At 49.2% G+C, this 16,775-nt stretch overlaps 1 protein-coding gene across 3 annotated transcripts in view; it reads right to left on the bottom strand.

The window, feature by feature from the left end:
* The window catches only part of CELF5 (CUGBP Elav-like family member 5), a 78,173-nt gene that overhangs the window by 20,181 nt on the left and 41,217 nt on the right, over window positions 1-16,775 (bottom strand). For all 3 annotated transcript variants that reach the window (XR_014003643.1, XM_081177860.1, XM_081177861.1), the window contains exons 4-6: window positions 8,102-8,230; window positions 7,076-7,155; window positions 1,901-2,047 (exon numbers count right to left, since the gene is read on the bottom strand). Coding sequence is in view for 2 of the 3 variants with exons in the window: in XM_081177860.1 (XP_081033986.1) it covers window positions 1,901-2,047; window positions 7,076-7,155; window positions 8,102-8,230 (356 nt within the window). In the remaining variant the exon portion in view is untranslated. The remainder of the gene's footprint in view (window positions 1-1,900; window positions 2,048-7,075; window positions 7,156-8,101; window positions 8,231-16,775) is intronic.

Raw genomic sequence — 16,775 nt, 5'->3', positions numbered from 1 at the left:
CCCCGTCACGGGGATTCGAACCGCCGAGCTTCTGATCGGCAAATCCTAGGCTCTGTGATTTAACCCACAGTGCTACCCACGTCCCGCTTCGTGCCTTGAGAGTGTGCAAATAACAATCCGCAGCAACGATACCACAGAGAGAGATCTATCAATGGCTCGGCTAGGCCTCTACAGCTGAAGGCTGCAACGCTTCTTTGACTTCCTTCCCCTCTTTCTGCAGTTCCTTAAATTTATTCTTTCATATATTCTGCATATCCAGATTAACTTAATTTGCTCATTTATTCATCTACTTTAAATCTATACTGATAAAACTGCAGGTTATTACAATAATCCTGCCAATGTTTTAATCTGTTTACAATTTTTCTGCAAATTTTCAATAAACCATTTCCATTCTTTTATTAAGAATTTGTTATCTTGATTTCTTATTCTTCCTGTAAGTTTCTGCATATTTCATAAGCTTTTGTATCCATTCTTCCTTTGCTGGGACTTCTGCTTCTTTCCATTTTGGGGCAAGTAACATTCTTGCCGCTGTAGTAGCGTACATAAATAAATTTCTATACAAATTAGGTAGTGCTGTCCCTATAATTCCCAAAAGAAAAGCTTCTGGATTTGTTTGTTTTTAATAAAAGTTATTTTGAACATCTTTTTCAATTCATTATATATCATTTCCTAGTAAGCTTTAACCCAGTAAGCTACAAGACCACCACATATGATAAAAAGAACCTTCCTTCACCTTCCAAAATTTGTTTGATTTAGATTTATACATTTTTGACAGTTTACTCGGTTTTAGATACCAACAATATATCATTTTCATATCATTTTCTCTTAGAAGAAGAGGAGTTTGGATATGATATCCCGCTTTATCACTACCCGGAGGAGTCTCAAAGCAGCTAACAATCTCCTTTCCCTTCCTCCCCCACAACAAACACTCTGTGAGGTGAGTGGGGCTGAGAGACTTCAGAGAAGGGTGACTGGCCCAAGGTCACCCAGCAGCTGCATGTGGAGGAGCGGAGATGCGAACCCGGTTCCCCAGATTACGAGTCCACTGCTCTTAACCACTACACCACACTGGCTCTTAGACCAGGGCTCAACAAACTTTTTCAGCAGGGGGCCAATCCACTGTCCCTCAGACCTTGTGGAGGGCCAGACTATATATATATATATTTGAACGAATTCCTATGCCCCACAAATAACCCAGAGATGCATTTGAAATAAAAGAACACATTCTACTTATGTAAAAACACACTGATTCCCGGACCATCCACCAGCCGGATTGAGAAGGCAATTGGGCCTGATCCGACCCCCGGGCCTTAGTTTGCCTACCCGTCCACCCTTTCTCAACCTGTGAGTCCCCAGATGTTGTTGAACTACAACTCCCATCCCCCCTAGCTAGCAAGGCCAGAGCTCAGGGATGATGGGAGTTGTAGTCCAACAACATGTGGGGACCCACAAGTTGAGAACCGTTGTCTTAGACCATAAAGGTAAAGGTAAAGGGACCCCTGACCATTAGGTCCAGTCGTGACCGACTCTGGGGTTGCGGCGCTCATCTCGCTTTATTGGCCAAGGGAGCCGGCGTACACCTTCCGGGTCATGTGGCCAGCAGGACTAAGCCGCTTCTGGCAAACCAGAGCAGCGCACGGAAATGCTGTTTACCTTCCCACCGGAGCTGTACCTATTTATCTACTTGCACATGACGTGCTTTCGAACTGCTAGGTTGGCATAACATGCTGCAAATTTTATATCCCAATTCCACAATCCTCCCCATGTTGCTCTTCTTCCGTTCTTACAGCCATGTCATGACGGGTGCCCTGCTGAACGCAGGCACACAGAAACATGCACCCCGGATTCACACACACACCCAGCCCTCACTCTGCTGCCTCGCGTCCAGGCAGATACTCACGGCCTGAGCATATGTGCTGTACGGGGTGAAGGGCAGCGCAAAGGAAGGCGTGAGGATCCCCAGTTGCCCCACCATCTGCTGCATGCGCCGGAGGGTTCGCTCTTTGTCCGTGTCGGCAAATTTCACCACAAGGCTGGAGGAAGCGCCCTAGTTTGCAGGAGGAAAGGCACAGGCGTCAGACTCTTTAGCCATGACTCTGGCATTACGGGGGGTTGGACTCAATAGGAGTATAGCATCTAGATCAAGGGAAGTAATAGTGCCACTGTATTCTGCTCTGGTCAGACCTCACCTGGAGTACTGTGTCCAGTTGTGGGCACCACAGTTCAAGAAGGACACTGACAAACTGGAATGTGTCCAGAGGAGGGCAACCAAAGTGGTCAAAGGCCTGGAAACGATGCCTTATGAGGAACGGCTAAGGGAGCTGGGCATGTTTAGCCTGGAGAAGAGGAGGTTAAGGGGTGATATGATAGCCATGTTCAAATATATAAAAGGAGGTCACATAGAGGAGGGAGAAAGGTTGTTTTCTGCTGCTCCAGAGAAGCGGACACGGAGCAATGGATCCAAACTACAAGAAAGAAGATTCCACCTAAACATTAGGAAGAACTTCCTGACAGTAAGAGCTGTTTGACAGTGGAATTTGCTGCCAAGGAGTGTGGTGGCGTCTCCTACTTTGGAGGTCTTTAAGCAGAGGCTTGACAACCATATGTCAGGAGTGCTCTGATGGTGTCTCCTGCTTGGCAGGGGGTTGGACTCGATGGCCCTTGTGGTCTCTTCCAACTCTAGGATTCTATGATTCTATTCTATGACTAGATGACCCTGGGGTACCCTGTAACTCTGCAGTTCTATGGTTCCATCACTGGCCTGAGATCGGCTGCGGGGAGCCTCCTGCTGCCTGCCACTCCTCTCTAGCACAGCGGCAGCCAAGGAGGACTGGGCGCGACTCCCTGCAGAGCTGCTGCCAGTCCGTGCAGACAACAGCAGCCAGGGAGGACCAGCAATTTAACATTGCACAAGGCAGTTCCTATTTAAATCAGCTCTTTATTCCAAATCATGTGGACCGGAGTCTTGTTTTCGGCAAGCGCAGCTCGGTGGCCAATCTGGTTAGAGCTGCCCGGAACCCTACAAAGTCCCACTGACAGTCATTAACGGTTCCTTCCCCCCCAACCCTCCCTGTTAAAACCTGGCTGGAAAGAGAGAGATGTCAAGAAATTGAGGGCAGCCAAAGAAGAAAGAGAGAGAATAGAAATCTGATCAGAGCAGCATCTGAGAGCCTCGCCAGGCCGAAATGAATGTGAATGTTTACTTAATCCCACTTTCCCTCCCAGGAACTCAAGGTGAGATTCACAGTTCCTCCCTGCCTTATTTTATCCTTACAATAACCCTGAGAGGTAGGTTCGGGTTGTGAGAGGCTGCGACTGGTCATTCCTCTGAGCTGCGTGGGGATTCGAATTCGGCTCTCCCAGCGGTCCAACACCGCTACAACCACAAAATGTGGCCACATAATCCAAAACCCATAACGGTTCGGAAGGCAGAATTTAGTGGATGAATTGGTTCGATTAAATAACTTTTTTTAAAAAAAATGCTGTCGGTTAATTAGGCAACTTGGAAAAAAGTTTATTTTTAAGCACAATTTTTAAGCAGCCATCATCTTTAAAAAGGCATTTCGGAACCACCACCCACCCTGAGCAAGACAGGAGCTCTAAGATGGAGTTGGCTGCAATGCACAGATTAATTATTTTTAATTATTGCATGTACATCCCACCGTTTCCTGCAAGGGCTTCAAGGAAGTGGTTTCTCCCCCCCCCCCAACCGCTTCTTCATTTCATTCCCACGACGACCCTGTGAGGTAGGTTAGGCTGAGAGGCCGTGACCTACCCCCAAGGGTCACTGAGTGAGGATTTGAACCCAGGTCTTTCCCAGGTCCTTGTCCAATGCTCTAACCCAGCCTTTCTCAAGCTTGGGTTCCCAGGAGTTGTTGCAATACAACTCCCATCAGGACCAGTGGTCAGGGATGATGGGACTTGTGGTCCCATGAGACTTTCTCATCAAGGTTGAGAAAGGCTGCTCTAAACACTACCCATGGCCTTCAGATATGTTCTTTTATTACAAAGCGAGAGACCAGGACAGACACGGCCTGGACTACAACTCCCATAAGCTGCAGAAAAGCAGGGCCAAGGGGAAGCGAAGTCTGGCACAGTGAGGTCTCCTTCATCGGATGGGAGCCCTATAGGTTGGTCTCCATTTGTCTCAAGAGACTATCGAGGGTGCCTATGGACAGGTGTGTGTGTGTGTGTGTGTGTGTGTGTGTGTGAAGTCGAAACGCTGTGTTAGCAGCACTGAAGCGACCACCCCAGGGCCCACGCCTGGGCAGCGTGTCTAGATGTGCTGGGCCCGGCAGATGAAGGTGATAGACTATATGACATTGGCTGAAATGACCGGCAGAATCCGTGATCAGGGGAAAGAGACGGCGGATGAAGATTGGAAGAAATTTAAAATCTATCTTAAGAAATATTACAAAATTGATGAATGCTAAAATGTTGAGGTTTTTAGGAAAAAAAGGAGATTACAGCGACAAAAGATTAAGTAAAAGAAAAGAATAAATAAGGAACAAATTTGATAAAATTAAGTTTAAGGATTTGCTGAAATAATTTTGGAAATTGGGATGCAGAAAGGGGAGGTTTGGGGGAGTCGGAGGAAGTGAGGTTTATGAAAAAAGGATATGAAATTATACATGTTTGTTTGTTTCTTTATTTGTTTGTATTGTTTTTAAAAATTTGTAAAACCAATAATTTTTATTTTTTTAAAAAATAGATGTGCTGGGCCCGGGGGTAACCCGTGAAACGCGGTCCAGGTGTGGTCCCGAATCCAAAGGTCCTGCTGGGAGTCAGTCCGACAGGGCCAAGGCAGGAAACCAGGCAAGGACAGGTACAGGATCTCAGGCAGGATCTGGCATACAGCAATGTTGCCCCCGCAACCTGGGGTGGGGTCTGACAGCCTTTTATCTTTGTCGGGGTAGCGGCCGGTCCTGATCTCCCGGCGACTCACCTCCCTGTTTCGCCCGAAGGTGAGCACTCCTCCTGCGAGTACTCAGGTCTCTCCTTCTCTCAGACCTCAGTCTCGCAGCTCAGGAGACGTTGGTGGGTTACTAGACCCAGGGGCCGCCTCAGCCTCCCCTGACCCAACCGGCAGTGGAGCAGCTGTAAGTGATGGCCCAGCTGGAGGCAACGAGGTCATCCCCGCATCTGGAGCCAGGGCAGGATCAGGCCTCTGACTCGGCCCAGCTGGTGCTTGTTGCAGGGGAACCTGTGCAGACTGGGACTCTTCAGGATCAGGCCCCAGACTAGGTTCAGCTGCCGCCCGAGGCAAAGGATCCGGTGCGGACTGAGACTCCTCTGGCTCCGAGTCCAAGTCCGAGTCCCAGGCCATCACATTGGAAGTCCTGGGCTACCCAGACAACAAGAGCTCCATCTCGGTCTCACGGTGATCGTTCAAAGGAAAGCAGAGTAAGACGTTGGGGACCAGCTTGGCTGCAGGAGTTTCTGGAAGGAGGTGTACAAGGCACCATCCAACCGCCTTAGGGATTTCACTCTGGTTTTGTGGAGAGTTTACAAGTGTCCCTATTTTCCAGGCACAGTCCTGAATTTACAGAAGCCACCTTGGTTTCTGATTTGGTGCCGCTTTTTCTTGGGACGTCCCTATTCTCATGGGAGAAATGTTGGAGGGGATGGAGTTATGCGACCCCTGAGCCAAGGAGATAAGTAACTATAAAGGTAAATGGTTGAATTCTGGTGCTGGAGGAGACTCTTGAGAGTCCCATGGACTGCAAGAAGATCAAACCTATCCGTTCTGAAGGAAATCAGCCCTGAGTGCTCACTGGAAGGACAGATTGTGAAGCTGAGGCTCCAAGACTTTGGCCACCTCAGGAGGAGAAAAGACTCCCTGGCAAAGACCCTGATGTTGGGAAAGATGGAGGGCACAAGGAGAAGGGGACAACAGAGGACGAGATGGTTGGACGGTGTTCTCAAAGCTACCAGGATGAGTTTGACCAAACTGCGGGGGGCAGTGGAAGACAGAAGTGCCTGGCGTGCTCTGGTCCAGGGGGTCACGAAGAGGCGGACACGACTAAATGACTAAACAAAGGTAAAGTTAAAGGACCCCTGGATGGTTAAGTCCAGTCAAAGGCGACTATGGGGTTGCGGCGCTCATCTTGCTTTCAGGCCAAGGGAGCTGGCGTTGGTCCACAGACAGCTTTCTGGGTCATGTGGCTAGCAGGACTAAACTGCTTCTGATGCAATGGGAAACCAGAGCGCAAGGATACGCCGTTTACCCTCCCACCGCAACAGTACCTATTATTTACTTGCACTGGTGTGATTTTGAGCTACTAGGTTGGCAGGAGCTGGGACAGAGCAACGGGAGCTCACTCCGTCGCGGCAATATGAACCACCGACCTTCCAATCGGCAAGCCCAAGAGGCTCCGTGCTTTAGACCACAGCGCCACCCGCATCCCACTGTAAGTAAGCCTTTAGAAGACAACCCTGTATAGGGAAGTTTTTAAGTGCTTAATGGGAGGTGGTAATAATAATAATAATAATAATAATAATAATAATAATAATAATAATGGAATGGGACATTCCTATTTTTATTGGAGAAATGGTGGAGGGCACGTGCTCCTGAATCTGTTCTTCTCTCAAACATGTCCCGTAAGACAGCGGAGGTTTAGGATCAGAGTTTTCCTTCTCCCAGATGGGCTCCTTTCTCTTGTGTCTGCTTAGGTCTCCTTCACTCACCACCACAATGTCATGCAACAGCCCAAACTTTAATCTGGGTGGAATCTACACACATATTTAAAAAAAACGCTTTAAAAAAACACCAACGTTTTGAAAAATAAATTGAATTTTGCATAGCTCCCTTTCGCCACCTAGTGTTACATTTGTACATTGCACTTAAAATGCTTTATTTGCAGCTCTCTAGCTGAGTCCTTGGATAGGGCAGCACTGGTACCCCCCACAAACCTCCCACACGGATCCCCCATATTGTGACTCGTTTTCCCATCAGCTGTTCCCCTCTGGAGGATTTCGACTCGCCTTGGGCAAATGGCCGGTTTGTGACGCTGGCTCGCACCCCAAAGGAACCCGACCACCCACCCACCCCAAATTCTGACGGCACCTTACTCACAGGCATAGTTTGGCTGCCATGAAGGGCGTGGATCGCTGCCTGGGCCTCCGTGTGAGAGGAGAATTTAACAAAGGCACAGCCTGGAGGGCGTCAGAGGAGACAGAGAGAGAGAGAAGAGGAGGACAGAAAGGAAAGCTGCAAGTGAGAACAGAGCTGGAGGAAAGTATAGTTTATGGAACATTGGCCTGTTCAAATGGAAGAATCCCATGGACCCCTCTTTGTGCAAAATTCCCATGGCCCCCCGCCCTACTTAATTTCCCATGGCCTCCATTCATGCCAGGAGCAACTCCACACTACAAGCAAGCATATGGCATGACTTTTGAGCCATAGGCGACCTTCCAGCCACACAAAGCTTATAAGTTTTTACACAGAGAGATAGAGAGAGAGAGAGTCAAGGAAGAGTCATTATCACAGTTCAAATACAAGGTGTGGTTTTGAGGGCCAGGCAGAGAGCCCTGGGGGCCACATTGGGTTCTCAAGCCCGAGGTTCCCAACTCTTTTCACACACCATAATAACATGCGACCCTGCACAGCACATCAAGAGGGTGTTTCCCCCCTCTTTTACATTAGCCGATAGCCTTGCTGAAGGTGTAAGAGCACCGCCACCAATTATTTATTACAATGGCTCTCCAAAACTCGCCAATCAAACCTGGCAAGGCATAAATGCAAAAGCAAGAGACTAGTCCTCAAGGTGAATGCCTTTTTGCTATTGTTTTCCCCCCGTGAGAGATGCTGTGAGGCACCCGAGTTCAAAGAATGTAATAATAATAATAATTAATAATAATGAAGCCTGAGGACAGCCAATTCCCAGAGTTCTCTGCGGAGTGCTTTGGGAGTGAAACCAGTTTCAAAATGGACTGAATTTGCAAGCAACTGTTCCCTTCGAGAAGAGGTCAAGTCTGTTCTTGAAGGGACACCTCAGCTAGTAGAGCACAAGACTCTTAATCTCAGAGTGGTGGATTTGAAACCCACGTTAGGCAAAAGATTCGTCCCCCATCCTAGATGGACGGAGGACCAGAGACTGACCTTTGCTGTTGCCGTCCGGCCCTCTGAGCACCGTGCACTCGTCAATGACCCCGAAAGGTTCAAAGAGGCGCAGTATGTCTTCTTCCGATTGCTGCTTGTTCAACATTCCCACAAAGAGCTTTCTGTCCCCTAGAGAGGGGAAAAGAAAAGAAAACCACAGAACCATCAACTTTCTGTGGGTCTCTCAGGATGGAGGGGGGGAAGATGGGGCAATCTGTAGGAGTGCAAATATCCAGAGTGTGGGGTCAGGTGGGATTACTATGAGGAATTATAAAATATGCATCAAGCCATTGTGTCCACGATGAATGCATTGTGTTGACTGGGTTTGAGACATTGACAATAATTTCTGATCAAATTCCACAACCCTCTGCATCTCTGGCCATTTCCTCTACTACCCATTTCTCTCTCTTCACAAGTCACGTACACAGCCCAGTTGCTTAGACAGGCAGGCGTCTTGGGTCATCAAAGATAGTGGGCAAGTTTCTTTGATGTAGCTTTTCTGATATGTTAATCTTAGGATGTTAATCTTAGGGCCAGGAAACAGATCTCACCTGAAGGTGATAATGATCGCTGTCGTCCTGCCCATCCTTCTTATCATGTATTTTGCTTGTTTATGACCTCAGGGGTTGCCAAATGCACTCCTTTTTAGTTCTGTTTTGTTTACCCCAGAAATATGTGTGCTTGATTAGTTTTGGTAGTTTAACTTTGACCCCACGTGAGGTTTGTTGAAATGCTCAGAGGAAATCTGATTGGTTCTTACGAACACTCTGTAAAAAGCTCTTTTGTGAATAAAACGACCTGGGCCGAGGGGTGGAGAGACGCAGAGATTATTATACGCACCCTTCCCAGAGTCTTGCTGGTTCAAGCCTCTATGTGTATTCTTATTAATCAGAGTTCAATCCTTCCTTTACTTTGGGAACGCCTCAGCAATCCACTACCCCAAGGAACCCCAAAGATACTAGTTTTGCAAAGGTGCCGTCTATTATCTTTATCTCAGGGTCTTGGGTTCACGCTCTCTATATTCTGAAGGGGGGGGGGGGGTAGGGATGTGATGGAGATCCCTAGTCCCCTGTATAGAATGACAGTTTCCAAGGTGGAAAGGAAGGACACAACAATCATGTACATTTCACAGCATTAATGGTGAGATTTTGCAGCAACTACGAAGCCACACAATGTGTGCGCCTGTTTTTAAAATTGTGGGTGCTTCTGGCGCTTATCGATTTGAAGGTATGTTTCAAAGGGCATGGCACGAAAGCTTGTGATAACTCAGAAACCAGAGGGGTGGCTTCAGTTCCCTTTCCTTAGGGTTGCCATACGTTCGCTCGGAGCTAGAATAGGGCAGTCTGAAACAGTGTCCAGGCCGAAATCGTTGTACAGTGGTACCTTGGGTTACATACGCTTCAGGTTACATACGCTTCAGGCTACAGACTCCGCTAACCCAGAAATAGTACCTTGGTTTAAGAACTTTGCTTCAGGATGAGAACAGAAATCGTGCTCCAGCGGCGCGGCGGCAGGGGGAGGCCCCATTAGCTAAAGTGGTGCTTCAGGTTAAGAACAGTTTCAGGTTAAGAACAGACCTCCAGAACGAATTAAGTACTTAACCTGAGGTACCACTGTAATGTCTTGGAAAATCCAGACGTATTGGCAAATGTCCTAGAAAACATTTGTGTCCGAATTTTCACTTTTTGAAATATGGCAATCCTACCCTTCCTACAAGGGACGCAGGTGGCACTGTGGGTTAAACCACAGAGCCTAGGACTTGCCAGTCAGAAGGTCGGCAGTTTGAATCCCCGCGACGGGGTGAGCTCCCGTTGCTCGGTCCCTGCTCCTGCCAACCTAGCAGTTTGAAAGCATGTCAAAGTGCAAGTAGATAAATAGGTACCACTCCGACGGGAAGGTAAACGGTGTTTCCGCGCGCTGCCCTGGTTTCGCCAGAAGCGGCTTAGCCCTGCTGGCCACATGACCCAGAAGCTGTACGCTGGCTCCCTTGGCCAGTAAAGCGAGATGAGCACCACAACCCCAGAGTCGGCCACGACTGGACCTAATGGTCAGGACCTAATGGTCCCTTTACCTTCACCCTTCCTACGATTACCAGAAGCAGAGGTAAAAAGGTAAAGGACCTCTGGACGGTCAAGTCAAGTCAAAGGCGACTATTCTCACTTTCAGGCCAAGGGAGCCGGTGTTTGTCCACAGACAGCTTTCTGGGTCATGTGGCCAGCATGGCTAAAACGCTTCTGGCACAACGGGACACTGTGATGGAAACCAGAGCGCATGGAAACGCCGTTTTCCTTCCTGCTGGAGTGGTACCTATTTTTCTACTTGCATTTTGATGTGCTTTTGAACTACTAGGTTGGCAGGAGCAGGGACTGAGCAACAGGAGCTCACCCCGTCGCAGGGATTCGAACTGCCGACCTTCCGATCTGCAAGCCCAAGAGGCTCTGTGGTTTAGACCACAGCACCACCCATGTCCCACCAGAAAGAGAATACATCATGCAGCATAGTAAATGTTGATGAGAAATTATGCAAAGTAAGAGAAGTCCTATACAGTGGTACCTCGGGTTAAGAATTTAATTCGTTCTGGAGGTCTGTTCTTAACCTGAAACTGTTCTTAACTTGAAGCACCACTTTAAATAATGGGGCCTCCTGCTGCTGCCGCACGATTTCTGTTCTCATCCTGAAGCAAAGTTCTTAACCCGGGGTACTATTTCTGGGTTAGCGGAGTCTGTCACCTGAAGCATCTGTAACCTGAAGCGTCTGTAACCCGAGGTACCACTGTATATGGGTCCATCTTCCATAATTCATTACAGGTCAACAAACCCACAGCTTTTCTTATCGGAGAAAGTGGGTTATCTTGCACCGAATATGCCAATGGCTGCACTTGAAAGCTTTGCAAGAGCTGAGCTACCCGATTAAACGGCTTCTCCTGGCAGGGCCTCTTCTTCACTCTACTAATGAAGAGGGAGAAAGCCTTTGCATTCCTTCTGGGCTGCTGTTTCTGGGCTTCAGAAGACGCTGCAACCAGTTATCAGCAGGGCGGATTTAGGTAAAGTGTTTGGGGGGCATATTTCTGGGGATGACAGCTCCACAGGGTATATTGCATCCTCTCTCTTTTTTTAAACCCATAAGAGGAGTCATCTTGGCAAATGGATAAAAAAATGTGACATTCCCCCAGTGGGGTGCCGCACAGATGCCCAGGGGAGCGTTGACAAAGGAAAGGAACGTGTTGAGGAACCATGCAAGGAATGCCTTATTGCAAGCGACAGGATCAGAGGGTCTGCCTTGGAAGGGGATCGGATCGGAGGCGACGTGTGTCAGGAGGAATTGCAAAGGGGGCAGGATCTGTTGGAGGGCGCAGTGACCTGGAAAGAGATTGCTGCTGTTTTGATTTTTGGAGATGGGCTGTGAGGCACGGGCTTTCCCGTCCCCAAGCTGCATGCTGCGAGGTCCATCGCAGGCTGGACACCTGCCCTGCATGCAGAAAGTCCCAGCTTCACTCCCCAGCAGGTAGGGATGGACAGCCTGCCTTGTCTGAAAGGCTGGACAGCTGCCGCCGCCAGTCAGTTTGGACAAGAATGAGCTGGGCGGACCATTCATCCGACTAAGAATACTGATATTTTAACTTGGGGAGGGGGGCCACAACAACAGCAAATACGCGGGTGGCGCTGTGGGTTAAACCACAGAGGCTAGGGCTTGCCGATCAGAAGGTCAGCGGTTTGAATCCTCGCAATGACGGGGTGAGCTCCTGTTGCTCGGTCCCTGCTCCTGCCAACCTAGCAGTTCGAAAGCACGTCAAAGTGCAAGTAGATAAATAGGTACCGCTCTGGCGGGAAGGTAAGTGGCGTGTCCGTACGCTGCTCTGGTTCACCAGAAGTGGCTTAGTCCTGCTGGCCACATGACCCGGAAGCTGTACGCCGGTTCCCTCGGCCAATAAAGCGAGATGAGCGCCGCAACCCCAGAGTCGGCCACAATTGGAGCTAATGGTCAGGGGGCCCTTTACCTTTACCTCAGGTTACAGATGCTTCAGGTTACAAACGCTTCAGGTTACAGACTCCGCTAACCCAGAAATAGTACCTCGGGTTAAGAACTTTGCTTCCGGATGAGAACAGAAATCGTGCAGCGGTGGCCCCATTAGTTAAAGCGGTACCTCAGGTTAACAGTTTCAGGTTAAGAACGGACCTCCGGAACAAATTAAGTACGTAACCAGAGGTACCACTGTATTGTTGTTATTTCTTTCTTATTAGTAATTTTATCCCTTTATCTTTTTTTGAAAACTGCAATCAAGCAGCGTATAAATTTTATGAAATGTATAAATGCTTTTCAGGGGCCAAACAAACCACAAAAATGCAACAGATCTAAATTCTGCACAGACTATGCACAGAGCACTCTACGCATTCCGGAACAAAATGTTGTGCGTGTGTGCAGGCCTTAGAAAAATACTCGCATTTTCAGCATTTAATTATCTCAGTTTCTATTTTTGGTTCTGTAGCCTTTTGCACTATTATATCCTCACCGGAGCTCAGTGTTTTTGAGAAGCAAAGACCTGCCGCTGAGAGCACAATCCCATTCTTGAGAATTTTTTAAAAAAGGAATGGATCAACAGGTAGGGAGTCAGGAGAGGGCCTTCTAGGGGTGGGGTGGGGGCTGCTCCCAGGCAACTCCCTCCCTAGAGAAGTTAGACGGTCACCCTCCTTGCTCTCCTGCCGGCAAGGAAGAAGAATCTTGTTCCAACAGGCTTTGTGGAACCGACTGCTTTCCACGAAAGGGCTGGAGCAGTGCTGTTTTCATTGTAATCGTTTGCATAGTTTGAACAGATTTTTAGGTACAGGCAATAACTGTTTTACATTGGGGGGTATTCATTCCTGACCCCCACCTTGCATCAGTAGTGATTATGGGAATCTCCTCTGTCTATAGCATTTATTGGCTTTTCAATGACCAAGGCAGCCGATTAGCGGACCCCAACAGCAGATCAGGCATAAGCCCGCTACACTATGGTTACCAGGTTTTTTTCAATGAATCCGGGGACCCTTTGGATTCCCGCAGCCCAAAGCTGAGTAGCAACAGGGAGTCAGTAGTGGGGATGGTGAGGCAAAAGACACACATGCATGTTGTATAAAGGTGCAAAGCCCTTCTTTCGCACCCTGTGAAACATAAATGCACAGAGTTTTTAAAAAACTGGGCAATGGCTGCCCGTCTGCGGCTCCCAAGCCTCCCCCGATCTGTCAAAACAAAGGGGGAAGGAGATGGGGGGGGGGCTCGGGAGTCATGGGCAGGCGGCGCGCCGTTGCCCAGTTTTTTAAAAACTCTGCGCATTTATGTTTCACAGGGTGCGAAAGAAGGGCTTTGCACCTTGCCCGTCAGAGAAACTGCGCACCTTGCGCCCTCCTGAGCAACAGCCGCCCGCCCACAACTACCAAACCTCCCACATCAGTCAAAACAAAAGGGGAAGGGGGCAGGAGATCTGTACCACCGGACGTCCCCGGTTCCCCTTCAGCAGTGGCGATGGCAGCAGCAGTCAGCAGCCAGAGCCAACTGCGCTATCAGGCTGGCTCCGAGCTGCTGAGGCTGCCGCTGCCACGTTTCCCAGGGACAGATTTGCAAATCTGCGGACATTCCGGGGAAGGAATTGGTCCAGGGACAGATCTGCAAATCCGGGGGCTGTCCCCAGGAAGCGGGGACGTCTGGTAACCCTACGCTACACCCCCTTTTCCGGCCATTTCTGGGTTGCGGCGATGCGCACAAGCGCACATCAGTTGGATGTATGTACATTGGTTGCTGCCTGTATATATGGTCTTAACTCTATCAATGTTTAATTTTCTAAAATGATTGTGGGCCCCCCTGTCCATGTTTTTAACTGTACTTTTTAAAAATAGAATCTGTAAGCTGCTTTGAGTTCGTAGGTGCCAGATCCCTGGGTGCACCCACAAAATCCCGCATGAAGGGGCCAGGCACCCACAGATTTCGCTGCGAGCGCCATGCACGGCGCATGGCACTCAGGGCCCCGGGCACCCACAGTCACGGAGCCAAGCTGGCATTCCTGCTTAAGTCCTTGCCAGCGGGGGAAAGGTGGGGTATAAATATAACAGCAACAACTGGGGATAACCTGCTGCACATCTCCCTCTTGCTTGCTACGCCAGTGGGAGCAGGAGGTGGGGGGGAAAGGAGGCCCCTCCCCGATGAGTAAGCCACCAGAAGCACACAAACCCTCGCTCTGGGATCTCGCTTTCTGCATGTGACGCAGGCAGCCCCGAGCGGAAGCCCTGCCTGAACCGATTAGTCTCGCCAGGCTGGGCAGCCACACTGCTTGCGACAAGCGCCGTCGTGGCAAGCCACATGCCCACATAAAGACGGTTGCAGAGTGGGAAGGAGAAGGGGGAATGGATGTGTGTAGGGTCTGCTGCTGTCCCCTCCTAACCTCACCCCCCGCCACCCCTCCAGCCTGCTCCTTTATTTATTCATCTCTAGCAAAGCGCCTGTAATTATGATTGGCAATGTGTGGGTGCCGATATGTACCGTATTTTTTGCTCTATAAGACTCACTTTCCCCCTCCTAAAAAGTAAGGGGAAACGTGTGTGCGTCTTATGGAGCGAACGCAGGCTGTGCAGCTACCCAGAAGCCAGAACAGCAAGAGGGATTGCTGCTTTCACTGCGCAGCGATCCCTCTTACTGTTCTGGCTTCTGAGATTCAGAATATATTTTTTCTTGTTTTCCTCCTCCAAAAACTAGGTGCGTCTTGTGGTCTGGTGCGACTTATAGAGCGAAAAATATGGTGATATTTGCATCAAGCGAAGATGTCGGGCAGCGCCAAGGAGCTTGCAGTTGCTTCGTCTTGCGGGGTTTACCGAGACGCACAGGGCAGAAACATTCCCCCACAGTGACAGGAGTGTGGGGCAGAGATTAATCCTCTCTCCCATGTGAATGAATGGTGTCTGGGGGAAAGCAGAGGGCTGCATTTTGGGGTTGATTGCTCCCAGTGCTGCTCTTAATCTCAGGGTCGTGGGTTTGAGCCCTACGTGGGGGGGAAGATTCTTGCATTGCAGGGGGTTGGACTAGATGCCCCCTCATGGTTCCTCCCAACTCTGCAATTGTATGATTCAGAGTCTCCTCCTAAGCCCCATTGGATGGGGCCAAAGGAAGAATTGCTGCATCACAGGGACAGATGATGTAATAACAAAATTTAAGGCCTTATATATATAATAAATGTTCATAAATGTACCAACCAAGCACGTACATAGATCAGCACAGGAAGACCGGACTGAAACCATTTTGACTCCCAAGCTGACCAAATGTTTCTCTGCAACACGGGAGGAGGTGAAAAAAACTTACAGGAATTGGGTAATCACCATCTCAAAGGAATGGACAGACTACCAGGAAAGGCAATCAGATAAGGCATTATCAGATAACCTGGCAGACAGGAAAAACAACAACACACTCAAATTTCTGTTGTAGACCGCCTTTTCTGTGATGTAGGTAGGATGTTTGTGGGGGGTGGTCTTGGGCTACACCCCTTCTGTGGTGTATGTATGGTGTATGGAGGGGTGGTCTTGAGCTCCAGGGCAGGGAATTTAAAATATAAGGACGGGCACACCTTTGTTCAGGGTTCCTCCTCCTTTCCTGTGTGTAAGGGGAGCACCCTCTTGCAACAGATCAATAAAGATCAGTCTTACTAACTGCTTTGCTTCTCAATATTCTCTGGTTGGCCTCTGTTATTTTCCTCTACCAGTAGGGAACTCACGTAAGGACTCTATACGGGCTCTTGGATACCCCATAAGGGGAAAAGGGCAGATTTTGTTTACAACAATGAGAAATTCAATTCAGAAACAGAACTATCAAATTTGCACTTTCCACAAGAATATGCAGATTGAAATGCTGATTCCCGGGCCATCTGCGGGCTGGATTTAGAAGGCGATTGGGCCAGATCCGGCCTTAGTTTGTCTATCCACGTTCTGGTGCAACAGAACCTTTTGATTCCACATTCACCTGCCTGGTCAGCAAACCTGTTGATCGAAAGAGCACCTCATTTGACACGCTCCAAATCTGCCAAAGGGATGAAGACGAGTAATACGCTCTTCCCTTTATCCACAGGTGCTTCTTGTGGCAGTGAATATGGGATAGCTCAGCTGGCCGAGCATGCGGCTCTAAATCTCAAGGTAGCGGGTTCGAGACCCAAGCTGGGCAAAAGATCCCTGCATCGCTGGGGGGTTGGACATAGATGCCCCTCATGGTCCCTTCCAATCCTTCGATTCTATGACTTTGGCACAGTTTTGGAGGGGATCCTGACTTCTGGGGTCCGTAGTCGATGAAGCGGAGGTCATTTTGCTGCTGCAAATGCAGTGGTTTGACCCCTGGAAGCACACTCCATTGTCTCTCGAGACAGGTGGATGCCAGCCACCTGGTGGGCCACTGTGAGAGAAGGGTGCAGGACTAGATCGGAAACCAGTACGTTTCCGAGCACAATTCAAAGTGTTGGTGCTGACCTTTAAAGCCCTAAACGGCCTCAGAGGCCCAGTAGACCTGAAGGAGCGTCTCCACCCCCATTGTTCTGCCCGGACACTGAGGTCCAGCACCGAGGGCCTTCTGGCGGTTCCCTCCCTGTGAGAAGCCAAGTTACAGGGAACCGGGCAGAGGGCCTTCTCGGTAGTGGCACCCTCCCTGTGGAACGCCCTCCCACCAGATG

This window comes from Podarcis bocagei (genome assembly GCF_964188305.1).
Source record: "Podarcis bocagei genome assembly, chromosome: 18".
Taxonomy (NCBI): Eukaryota; Metazoa; Chordata; class Lepidosauria; order Squamata; family Lacertidae; genus Podarcis; species Podarcis bocagei.
This window is presented reverse-complemented; position numbering and strand designations above follow the sequence as displayed.